At 35.8% G+C, this 13,408-nt stretch overlaps 1 protein-coding gene across 11 annotated transcripts in view; it reads right to left on the bottom strand.

Moving 5' to 3' along the window:
- The window catches only part of EMSY (EMSY transcriptional repressor, BRCA2 interacting), a 106,922-nt gene that overhangs the window by 10,141 nt on the left and 83,373 nt on the right, over window positions 1-13,408 (bottom strand). For 7 of the 11 annotated variants that reach the window (XM_032259121.1, XM_032259123.1, XM_032259127.1 and 4 more), the window contains 4 exons: window positions 6,359-6,523; window positions 4,450-4,605; window positions 2,800-2,841; window positions 2-153 (listed from right to left, as the gene is read on the bottom strand). In XM_032259121.1, the coding sequence (XP_032115012.1) occupies window positions 2-153; window positions 2,800-2,841; window positions 4,450-4,605; window positions 6,359-6,523 (515 nt within the window). The remainder of the gene's footprint in view (window position 1; window positions 154-2,799; window positions 2,842-4,449; window positions 4,606-6,358; window positions 6,524-13,408) is intronic. The other 4 variants (XM_032259130.1, XM_032259132.1, XM_032259125.1 and 1 more) reach the window with 2 other exon arrangements.

Genomic DNA, 13,408 nt, shown 5'->3' with positions numbered 1-13,408 from the left:
CCTGCTGCATAATGTGGGTGATTGCTCCAGGGGAAGATGCTGGGATGGACTTCACCACCACCGAAGTCTGTGTTGCGGTCTGTGACTGAGCCACATGCTGGAGCAGGGTCCGCTGGGGCTGGGAAGGCTGTTGGGGCTGGGAGCGATGGCTGACTGAAAATAGAGGAGGTGATGATATTTCTCCAGAAATCACCACAGCATCTGTAACCAGTAGTCATTTTAAACAAATGTCTGTGAGCTTGTATCACAGAAAGAAAGTGTAGTATTGTGAACTAGGAGGCAGAAGACCACAGTCTGCCCATCTATGAGCTGTGTGACTCTAAGAAAGTCTCTTATCTTCTCTGAGACTGTTTCCTCATCTGCAAAATGGGAATAACAGAGCTATTATAAGGATGAGATGAGAAATGTATATGGAAGCACTGTGAAAACTCTTATCACAAAGAGGGAATAAACCCCTTAAAGTTGCATCCTCTCGTGAGCTGTACTCACTTTCTCCAATGACTTTCATCCCGTTAAGGTAACAGAGCAGTAATCGATTTCTGTAATCCCAAAATAGTATTTTTAAGGAAAGTAATGCAATACAAGTTCTTTAATCTCTTGGTCTCAGTTCCACATACAATAAAAACGTAAGTAGCATTCACTCCTTTATATTAAGTGATTCTGTCTCACAACCTGACAGTTTCTAAAAATTTAAAGGTCTGGGTGAGACTGCAGAAAATAAACTGGACCAAGAATCACACTTGGATTCTGTCCTGTTCTACCACCAACCAGCCATGTGAATTTGAAGAGGTCACTCACCTTCTATTAGCCTCTAAAACCTAAGAGGTTTTGTTTTGTTTGACTTTGTTTTTAATGGGATAATAAAAGCTTGCTGTTTCTACCTAGAAGAGGTGGTTACAAATGAAGTAACAGATTGAAAAATGGTCCTTAAAGTACTAAACAAATATAAAGAGTTAACAAAATAATAGAAAAATCTGTTCTATCATCTCAAATTCAGCTCATCTGACACGAATGGGTAAGAGTGCAGTATAGAAAACATCCCTGCTTCTTAATCTCTTATTACAAAGGTCTTATTCTTTTCAAAGAATAGACCTTTTTACAAATATAGACCTTTTAAAAACTCTATTCTTATTCTCTTATTCTCTTGCTATAAAGGTCTCATGAAGTAACGAATCTATCAGATCTTCAACTTCAACTTTTTATTCATTTGTTTACTTCTTTTGAGACAGAGTCTTGCTCTGTTACCCAGGCTGGAGTGCAGTGGCACGATCTCTGTCCACTGCAACCTCCAACTCCTAGGTTCAAGCTATTCTCATGCCTAAGCCTCCCAAGTAGCTGGGATTACAGGTGGGTGCCACCACACCAGACTAACTTTTGTATTTTTAGTAGAGTCAGGATTCTGCCATGATGGTCAGTCTGGTCTTGAAATCTTGGCCTCGAGAGATTTCCCTGCTTCGACCTCCCAAAGTGCTGGGATTACAGGCATGAGACACCATATCCGGCCTCAACTTCAACTTTTTACACAGTCTACAGAGCTTTAAAAATGCTATGGTGACTGGGAAACTAATCCTTTGAATTAGAAACAGATAAAATACAACATTTCTGTAAATTAGCTAAGGATTTTGGGATTACTGAAACTCTCTCAATAATCCACAATTCTAATGTTCATATACCCTGATCTACAATTTCAAAAAGCACTGATTTTCTGTTTAGAAAAGTCATAGTGGGGTGTTCAAGAATAAGATGATCACTATGGAAATCAAAGTAAGAATGCCATTTGTGTATTGTAAGGACTAACTTTAAAACTATCCAATGACATACAAATGGGCTTTTTTTAATGGCACATTCTATCTTTATTCACAACAGTGTTTCTATTGTTGCTATACATACTGTATATCTACATGTGATTTGAGATTATAGGCAGCATCACCAGTATGCTTTTATAAATGTACTGTAGTATCTTACTATATATCACAGTATGCTTTATATGTACATGTTAAATTATGTTGAGTTAATAAAATCTTCCATAAGTGTTCAACATAACCGAAAAAATGATAGTTAAGGTTTACATTAAAACAACAATGACTTAAATAGTTTACAATATGACTGGGTAAAAAAAAAAAATTATAATATTAAAATTAAGCAGATTAATAGTTTTTAAATAAAAGCATTGAAAATGAATGACATGTGAAAATAAATAATACATTTCAGATGAAATTATCAATTATATGGAACACTTCACTGCCCAAACTAATCTTCATAATTATTACATTAAGTATTTTTTTTATTAAGAAGTGAAATGGATTTTAAAAAGATCAACTAAATCTACTTAAAAATAACTCTCCTTCAATTATAAATTACTTCACAGTAATTCTCCAGAGTTCAGGAAAGTAAGAACTAATACCTACTACAAAATGATACAAGGGGCAGGCCAAGTAGCTGACTTTTAAGTAAAAGAAAATGCTTAACATGGCTACGGATATGATGGGTGGAGATTATGAGAGAAGGTCATAGAATAAACACTTGGAAAATAGCTGAAGTGACTTTGTCTGGACCATATAAACACCATAAAGCAGCCATTTTGTTATTTTAAAGAACTCTTTTGTTGCAGTGTCAAAATGCTCATTTCTGAGAAATAATTCCACTATTTTACAAAAGGAAAAATCTCTCTTCCTTTCACTAAGTGGAGCTTACCTTTCCTCTACCAGATGAGAGTAGAGCGCATCCATTTAAGTGGTTCCCCCCAAAACAATCATCTTTTACCTTCAGTGATACTACAAATGGATGCACACCACTTACCTAGAAGGGGAAAAGCAACCTCTGTCCCCTCATCAGTGCGTTCTGAAAGGATAAGTAAGGGAAGAAATCATAGGTCTTTTCATCTCTTCACCATGTGATAATCTAGTCTACCCCCAGAGATTAATATTAAGTTCCCCAGAATACTGGCCTCTGCTTTAGCTTTTTGCTAAATATCTCTAAAGAAAGATTCTAGATGGCTTTCCATATCTTACCTGGATTTTACCCTTTGGCAATTTTAACCCATTAGTCTTAATAATATTATCTCCTACAATGATGCCAACAAATTCCTTTTCTCTTTGGTATTTATGTCCTTCAAATATCTGTAAGTTTATGTTCTCCTGTAATCACTGCTAAAAAAAAAACTTAAGATAGGAGTCATCTACATATTGCCTCACAAGTCATCTTTCTTAAACCCTTAATTAGTCACATTACTACTCTCTGGACTATTTCAAATTTCAAGGTAATAAAGTGTTCAAAAGAGAAAGCAGTATTCCAGGTGTGGTCTCATCAGAATAGGGGAAAAATCATCTATCTCGTTTTATTTCTCTGTATATGCCATCTAAACATCTTGGTGTTTTGCTGCCAGACCACATTTTAAACAAATACCTAATCTGCTTTCCACCAGAACTGGTATTTACATGGATTTAAGGGTTTCTTGGCTTGTTTTTGTTTTTATTTTGAGACAGTCTCCTTAAGTGCAGTGGTGTGGTCTCAGCTCACTGCAACCTCCACCTCCCAGATTCAAGCGATTCTCATGCCTTAGCCTCCTGAGTAGCTGGAACTACAGGCAAGTGCCACCATGCCTGGTAATTTTTGTATTTTCAGGAGAGACGGGGTTTTGCTATGTTGGCCAGGCTGTACTTAAACTCCTGACTTCAAGCAGTCTGTCTGCCTCAGCATCCCAAAGTGCTGGGATTACAGGCATGAGCCATTGTGCCTAGCCAAGGCTTTCTAATTTTTAAAAAATATTAAAAGGGTTGGATTTTATTCCTTCTTTCCCCTTTGACCCCCCTTCCCACAAAACTAAAAAATCCTGATGCATAAAAATGCTTATTCTAGGCCAGGTGCAGTGGCTCCAGCCTGTAATTCTAGCACTTTGGGAGGGCAAGGTGGACGTATCTCTTGAGCCCAGGAATTTAAGACCAGCCTGGGCAACATGGTGAAACCACACCTCTATTAAAAATACAAAAAATTAGCCAGGCATAGTGGCACACACCTGTAGCCCCAGATACTCAGGAAGCTGAGGCAGGAGGATCACCTGAGCCTAGGAAGTTGAGGCTGCTGTGAGTAGTGATCACGCCACTGCACTCCAGCCTGAGCAACGGGAGTGAGACCCTGTCATACACACACAAAAAACCCTCGTTCTTAGACAAAAAATATTTTATCCTCTCCCTACAACTGTTGTGTATTCACAAATGTTATTTATGGCTGACTTGTAGTTTTATATTACTTAAAAACTTTACAACATCCTATTTTTTTTCCAAGTCATTCAAGACAGGGTAAATCTCAAGAATGATGTGAATTTGCTCTGAAAACAAACAGGAAAAAAGCTAAAAATATAAAGAATATATTCTCCCCCAAGTAATCATCCCATGAAATCCAGAAAGGTAGTTCTCCTACCTTAATACTATGTTTTAAGAGGACACCTACCAGTAGTGATGTATTCAGCTACTAGTTCTGACTCTACCACAGCAATTGACGGACTCTCAGGAGAATGTCTCTTTTCCTGGGTCATCTGAATAGGCACTGCCATTTGACTCAGGTCAATAGTGGGTTGTCTTGGTTTAGATTCCAATTTTTCCTTTACTGCATAAAAAAGTCAGGGGAAAAGTTAACTTTTATTACAACTGCCAAAACCAGAGTTGTCCACAGGAATAATGAACCAGACTTCTGGGGTGTCACACTGGCAATGACTAAGTAGACAGTGAATTGAAAAGAAAAAAGCAGATTGCTATGTATGGTTATTTAGTGTACAACTTGCATAACCATACTCAGCAGTCTAGTAAGAAGGACTCATATCCAATAATACAAAAATCATCTCCCTTTTAGCTCTAAGCCAAGCAACTGAATTTTTCTCTTGTACACACTCCCCTTAAGGTATTTCCCATATCCTTCTTCAAGGTATTCCCTGGTGGTCTTGAGTTCATTAACCTAAAAACGAAGGGTAAATAAGCAGTACATAACATGATTTGCTGTACGACACATCTACCCAGAGTAGCACAACACAGTGACCAGTTTAATTTGAGCTATTAAAAATTCAAGGTATCTCCAAAGGAATGTTACAATGTCTTCAACAACTCTTAAAGAATACAAATTTTCCTTGTTAGAAAAAAAAAATGGCTTCTTTGTTTCTACAAAAATGTTTGATATGACAGTCTGGAATCAAGAATGGTTTACGTGAACAGACTCACTTTCTACCTTGTTATCAATTTTTCTATAAAATCTATGTGTTCAAAGTCCCCACCTTTATAAAGCATTATCGGAAATGGCTAGGTATGTCAATGACAAAGAATTGAAGAAATGCCTAAGGCCAAAAATAACACCAATAGAAGGATTAACCAAAGACATACATTAAATGCTAGTAATCTTTGGATTGTACAAGGTGGAAGTTACAATAAACGGTAACCAGTAACTAAGTCCACTGAATATTCATACCCACTGAGTACATAACCTGACAAAATCAGAACAATCATTTAAAACAAAATAAGTAAAACAACAGCAACAAAAAATAAATACAAAAGTCACCCTACAAGTAGAGAGGACACTGAACTAGGAACCAAAAGATGAGTCTCACTCTGTCACTAACCAACTGGATAACCTCTCTAGATCTCAGTTTATTTATCCATAAAATGAAAAGGCTGGATGACATAATGGCTAAGGTCATTTAAATACTCTGAAAATCTTTGACCTATTATAATAGAAAAGTCAGTATAACTTCCACAGGTTTGTTCTAGAGGTTATCAACAATATTTAGTAATTAGAAATACTGATAGGATCTTGTTACATGAGGACAACTTTGTGTGACAGCTCAAGTGGCTAACCTATACTATTCAAAGAAATAAGTCTGAAGATAAAATTAAGACAAATCAGAATGTTAGCAAGGGCCACTAAAGGTGTTTTATGATCACAAAACTGCTCTGCCAATATCAAGGAAGATGGCAGGGCCCTTCAGTCTGCCTCCTGCTATTCTTAAATTGGCTACTGTACTGTATCTAGCCTTGTGCTTAGAGGTGATGGAACTACTCCTTTCTAGTGCTAAAAAACAATAGGACTGTCCATTTTAAGCAGGAGACAAAGACAGAGCTGTCAATTTTTTTCTCCGTTCTACAGGTAGTTCATTTGTTTCAGTATTCCTGTGTACATCTTACTGAACTAACAAGCAAACCAGACTGTACCAATGATTATAGACAAGTCCAGAGGGGGGAAATGTGCTCAAATAATAGCAATAATAATAATAATAATAATAAATAATAGTAATAATAATAACAGTGGTAGTATTTTAGCACAACCCATCTCTAGAGAAAACATGCTTCATTCAATTGAGCATGTGAATTCATACCTGTTGTCTGTTGGAGTTCTAACAGAGCTTTGATTGTTGAAGTAGCTGATTGTGATTCACTGGATACATCCTGATAAATTATGGTAGGGCTAGTCTCCATTGCAATCTCATGTTCTGACCAATCCTGACGCCGGGAAGCAATTACATGAACTACAGGCTGGGAATCTGTTTTATATTAGTTAAAAAAAAAACAAACCCTATAAACAAAGTTTCTCTTTAAAAAAAAAAAAAAAGCAATTTTTTTGTCTGTTTTTTTATCTATTTATTGAAAATTTCATGCTTTATCTCCCCAAGAAGACTATAAGCCCCTAGAGGGCATAATGTCTTTCACTTCTGAATTCACTTATTCATTCACTCATTCATTGATTCCACAAACTGGACACTTATGTGTCAGAATCTACATATGGCATTGAAAATAAAAAGGAGCTAACAGAATAATCAGAGGATGCTCAAGAAGCACACAGTCTGGTTGGGGAGACGGACATGTAAAAAGACAAATTACAATTAAACGTGATAATTGCTATTATAAATAGATATGCATTTGTGTAGGTGAGTGCATGTTTGTGTACAGTAAGAACAAAATGCTGTAGGAGTCTTACTTTCTCCAATGCACCTGACCTGAAAATATGTGCTGTATTACAGCCTGAGCATTCTGTCAACACTTATTGGATGGCTGAATTATTGAAGGAAATCCTGTTCACTGCCAGCAAGAAAAGACAGATGACTTAGGCAGCATGATATAACAGGACAAGAGTAGCATCTGGAGTTCAAGTGTAGCCCCAACTCTATCAATTATTAGCAAAGCGATCCTTCGGGTCTCAGTTTCACAACTTCTAAAATGGGAACAATAAAAAATTACCTCTCTACCTCATAGGATTTCTGAGTATACAATGAAATGATACATGGAAATGAGCTTTATAAACTATGAAGGCCAAAAGAAAATTTATTATTCTTGCTATTGTACCTTGGAAGTTTTCAATTCTAAGACCCTCTTTAGTTTCAAAATAAATTACAGCCCTAATCCAAGGCTTATTATATTCATGCTCTACAGGTACACATATAAATACTAAATTTGCATCAAATCAAGCAACAAGTTACTTTTTTTTTTCAGTTTTCCACCTATAAAATAGGCAAGTTGGACTAGACTATTATGAACTTCCTCAACTCCTTTGTCCAAGATACCATAGAGGAAATTATGGGGGACATAAAGGCATGATTCTTTCTTCTAAATTTGATTATAATGAGGGGAAACATCAAATAAAGATATATGGATTTGGAGCCTGGGGCAAATAGCAAATGATTAGGGCAAACAAGACAAACAGAAAGTCAGAGGCTGTTTTGAATTGGGATGGTCAGTGAAAGCATCACAGAAGAATGAAAAGAATTCAAGTAGCCCCCAAAACAAAAATAAACATAATAAAAGTTTAATCTATGAACCTTATATTTTTAAAGCCACAAAGTTGTTGAAAACTGTTGGGGCAAGGAGAACAACTCTTGCAACAAAACAACCTTCCTGAAAAAAACAAAATCAATATACAATAGATCTAGTATTTTTAATTACCATGAAAAAACTATATTTTCCTTCCCAAAACATGAGGTAGAATATAGGCCACACTAAAGATCTGTAATTTTCCATTAAATGTCCCCAGAAACACAGAAGACCAGATACTATCCAGCAATACTAATTGACATGTGAAGCATACAGCAGTTTTCATTTACTCATTTTAAGTAGATATGTAGAATTTAAATGTAAGCGAATTGATATTAAGAAATCATTCTTTTTATGCAACTTAATTTTTCAAACTTAAGAAATTTTCATAATGATACAGGCAAAGAATGACTTTGAAACCAACCCTACAAGACACACTGAATATCCACAAAAAGGCAGGGACTGTGTTTATAGAAATAAAGTAGAAAGAGATTAAGAAAAGGAAAACAAATTTCCATAGGACAGCATCTATCAAAGACCATCATCCCAAACAACATCACCTCGTAGGTACTAGAGAGATTCCTCCATCTCTTTCTGTCTATACGCAGAAAGAGCAGCTGACCATCATAAGTATTACCATAGCAACCCTAAGAGCTGTGACACAAGATGAGTGTGTGAACCTATGTGAAAACCAATCCTTGAATGATTCTCTCTCCTACTTTTGGTTTATGCTTAGACCTAAATGAATCTACTGGCTACCAAGTCACAGAATGCAATGACTAGGACATCAGGAGCTTGATCTCACCAGTAACGTGCTTATGCAGTATGCATTCATCTAGATTTCCTGTGTCTCTTGCAGATGGTGGCCTGCTATCCCTCAGATGTTTTTCTGCACTGAACAAGTATTTATTGGATACCTACATGTTAGGTACTAGAGATACGCACTTTGGTATTATATTCAAAGACAAAGACATCTCTATGGAAGAATAAATATGTCCTATGTCTCTCTTATAAATGGCCTATATCATACTTTCATAGAATCTTAAGACCTCTCAGTTAGGAGGGATCTTAAAGTTTGTTTAACACTGTCATCAATCTTATACTAAAATCTTCGCAATATTCCCATGGGTCTGAGAACTCCAGCACCAAAGTACTCACTACTTTCTAAGACAGTTTCCTTACAACTTGCATAGTTATGACAATCAGAAAGTTTTTTCATATTGAGTAGAAACAGGTGTTGTTGTGACTTCTACTTAGTGCTTCTAGTATCTGTTCTTGTATCCACAAAGACAAATTCTTTTTCTTCTTCCGCATCACAGTCCTCAAGATAACTGACAAAGCTCCTATGTCCCCACCAACCCAACCAACCCCATCTTCTCTTCTCCATGATAAATATCCTGTCTCCACCAACTATTGCTCATACAGTGATTCCAAATACCTTGGACACCTAAATCATTGCTTCTAAACTAAACCTAAGATATGTATATCCCTTTTATGATGTAATATATACCTTCCCTCTGAAGCACTGTTATAAGCTCAAGGCCTTCTCAGTATTTAATTGCCTAGACAGCAAGGCCCAAAATGTTCCAGAGAACATTTGTTCCTCAAGATGTTCTGCAAGAAAAAAAAGGTTTCCATGGTCAAAAAGTTGGGGAACATTTTACATTGTATCTTCCACTCTTCATCTTTCATATACATATTAGCGCATAATGGCTCTGAAAAGTTCTGCAATAAGTTTGTTTCTGCTCAGTCTGGATTTATTTCCCACCCTCACTTTGACCTACTGAGATCATGAAGCTTCAGAAAGAAATTATCCTAGAAACTGAGTTATGACTAACTCAAAACAATGTCTTTACAAGATACATTTTTGTATTTGACCCATGCCTTATTCCATTATAAATCTCTACCCTTGGTTTTGTCTCCTTTCTTTCTTCCACTTCACTTAATATAATCTTATATTTTAATCTACCTTAAAACCTTTTGGAAACAAAGCGGAGTGTAAATAATCTTGAATACTTGTTTTGTTTTTAAAAAAATCTGGAACCCATTTCCAAATAAGTTCTAGGCTACCCCATTCCTAAATGAGAAAGGGGGAAAAGCCCATTTAGGAAGAAAAGCACAGGAACAATGTAAGACATATGACCTCATCTTCAGTAAGTGACCTAGGCAAATATGGCCTTAATCCATTAGACTTGGTCACCTAACTGTATATCCATATCTAAGCAACAGTCGTGTATACTACTTACTACTTAAAAGGCCCACTCACAAGATTAGGGGGAACTCCAGGAAAAAAAACCCCAACATTTTGGACTCAGGCAACAAAAATGCGTGTATACGACTGAAGTGTAACCCAATGCCACAGTTATGATGGTTGCTGGTCTGCTATTTATTCATTTGGTGAAACTTAACTGAGTACCTTCTCAGTCCTAACTGAACTCTTTGATAAATACCAGATATGTATGAAGATGAATATAATCCTTAAACTTGAGAAGCTGGTAGCCTAGTGGGGAAGAAAACAATTATAATACACAAACAAAACATACAAAATAAAATGGTCAATGTTAAAAGAGTTGATAGTACAAAGCAATATTGGAAACCTAACATAGAAGAATGAATCCTCTTGCAAGGAAAGTCTCAAAATAGATTATATTCTAGCCTGTAAGGAGACAGTTGAGGAATAAAACAGTTGAAAAATAAAAACAACTCTTCCTTGCGGGTGGAGGACAATAGGTGAAGTTCAGAAACCACAAGTGGAATCGAGGCATTCTCTTGGCATCCTTATTCCAGGACTTGTGTAGCAGAAGTCACCAGAAAAAGGATCTGAAGTCAAGAAAAGATTGATTTTTCCTTAGAGTAGAATGCCAACTATTAAATGTGCAAAGAATAATGAACTTTGGAAAATCATCTATGGATGTTTAAACTACTGGATAAGTGTTTGATGAGGAACATGATATTTATACCATATACCTTCCTACAAATTACTATTAATCTCAAAGGGAAACATGTTAATTTCACAGTAGAGAAAACTAAAAGACATCATCTAACCAAGTGATCAATGTTAACATTTACTATGCTGGGACAAACCGACATCATGTTTCCCCTGATAAAACTGAGGATAAAACATCGTATCTGTGGAATTCCCAATGAATCTAATCATGAGAAACAGCAGACAAAACCAAATTGAAGAATATTCTACAAAGTAACTGATCTGTACTCTTCAAATATCAAAGTCAAAAATACAAAGAAAGGCTGAAGACCTACTCCAGATTAAAGAGAATTTAAAAACCATGACAGTTAAATGCAGCTAAATGCAATGTGGCAATCTGAATTTTATTGACGACAGGTGAAAACCGTAAAGAACACTATTAGATAATTAACAATAGTTGAATATGGATTGTAAATTAGACATTATTATAACATTAAAATTCTTGATTTTGATCATTGTATCTTAGTCATAAAGAGAAGAATCCTTAAGAAATATAGGCCTACAAATGTAAGTAAATATAAGAAACATGATAGCTCAGCTTATACTCAAATGGTTAAGAAATTTTAAAAATATACACACACATAGCAGAAGGGAGGCAGAAAATCAACAACAAAGCAAATGGGGAAAAATGTAAATAAGTAGTGAATCTAGGTAAAGAGTATACACAGGAGTTCTTTTTACTATTCTTGCAACTGTTCTGTAATTTTGAAATTATATCAAAAGAAAAGGTTACTTTAAAAAGAAAAAAGTGGCTAAGAACTACAAAAGCAACAATGTAATAGAAAAATAAACTGCCATGTAGTACTTACATTCTGAATAAGTAGGAAAATACTCATATACTTTAAAAATCAGCATGACCTGAGATTAACCAACATCTTAATCCCTTCCTCTTTAAATCACAGCATATATATTCCCAGACCCAGTCTTTGTAAGAATGTAGTAAGCAGCTATACAAGGAGATAAGGAGAGCAGCGAAGAGATTATAAAAATCTGCTTTATAGTTAATTACTCTAAATTGTGAAATTTTCTGCCACAGAATATTTTTAAAAGTAATATACAATGAAAGATATATTAGGTTGGTGCAAAAGTAATTGCAGTTTTGCCATTAAAAGTAATGGCAATTACTTCTAAATAAAAATTGAAGACACAAACTTATGTCCTATTCTTAGAATAAAACTGAAGATTCAGCCAGGGTGGTGGCTCATGTCTATAATCCCAGCACTTTTGAGGCTGAGGTGGGTGGATCACCTGAAGTCAGGAGTTCAAGACCAGCCTGGCCAATATGATGAAAGCCCGTCTCTACTAAAAATACGAAAAATTAGCTGAGCATGGTGGCACACGTCTGTAATCCTGGTTATTCAGGAGGGTGAGGCAGGAGAATCTCTTGAACCCAGGAGACAGAGGCTGCAGTGAGCCGAGATCACACCATTGCACTCCTGTCTGGGCAACAACAGCAAAACTCCATCTCAAAAAAAAAAAAACTGAAAAAACAAAAACCAGAAGATTCAACTAATGAATGGCTTGTTTGGGAAGTACTAATTGGTTTACAGCTCTCTTAGGAAAGGATTAACAATTTCAAAGAATAACCTGGGATAATGGATATACAGACTTCTAACTGTTCATGTTCCCTTTTTGCATCAACTCATACTAAACATTTTACCTGCCCTCTTTGAAAATATATCTTGAGGGCAAAAAAAAGCCAGTATTATTCAAGAAACTGCAGACCAAAAGAAATGATTGGAAAATAAGCATCATTCAAGTGTAACCACTGCTGGTTGACTTGACTCATAGTCAAGACAGAATGATAAAGTCAATCTTAGCAAACTGATTCAGAAAATATTACTATCATTGATAATATATTGAAGGAAACTATCTACTCTCTATGAGTACCATATTATGTTTGACGAAATCAAGATTTTCATTTATTTTTAATTGATGAATTTTCAGTGAACATTTTGAATCCTTTCTTATCCTTGCCTCTCCTTACTGAAGCGTCAACTTTCAGCCTTTGGCATATTTTTGTTTGTTACTAATAAAATTCTTATATTAGAGTTGTATGTGTATTTTTAAAATCCCTATTCTAGATCTAGATTTTACACTCCCGGAGGGCAAGAACTATATTTTACTCCTCTACAGGGTCTAACACAATGCTTAGTATGTAGTATAAACTAATAAATAATTGTCAAATTGAATTAATGGGCTAATTAGCAATGTGAACCATGTAAAACTAATCTGGGAAGACTCCACCAAAGACTTAAAATAATAGTGTTTGCACAATATGAAGACTGTGTATGAGAAAAGTGAAGCTGCTAAGAAAGCACTCCAGAGAGGATAATGGGGAGGCAGAGAGAGGGAATGGGGTGTGGAAAGAACATGGAAAGATAAACAGCTTTGCTTAGATGCATCAGAGTACATAAGCACAGACATAAATGTACCACCCAACAATAAGAGGCAGTTAAGATAACTGAGAGACATGAATACTAGATTTGTAGAAGCTCTCAAAGCTTATGATCATGAGTTTATTTCAAGGGACTTCCTAGAAGAGTAACATAATTCAAACAGCACTGAAAACAAAGAGTTCCCTACTGTAGAATCCAGCTTCATAGCTCTCTCTCCTTATAATTAGGACAACCAT

Source organism: Sapajus apella, unplaced genomic scaffold (assembly GCF_009761245.1).
Source record: "Sapajus apella isolate SASKATOON/1434 unplaced genomic scaffold, GSC_monkey_1.0 scaffold106, whole genome shotgun sequence".
Taxonomy (NCBI): domain Eukaryota; kingdom Metazoa; phylum Chordata; class Mammalia; order Primates; family Cebidae; genus Sapajus; species Sapajus apella.
Note: the sequence above shows the minus strand (reverse complement) of the source record. Positions and strands in the feature narration are given on the sequence as shown.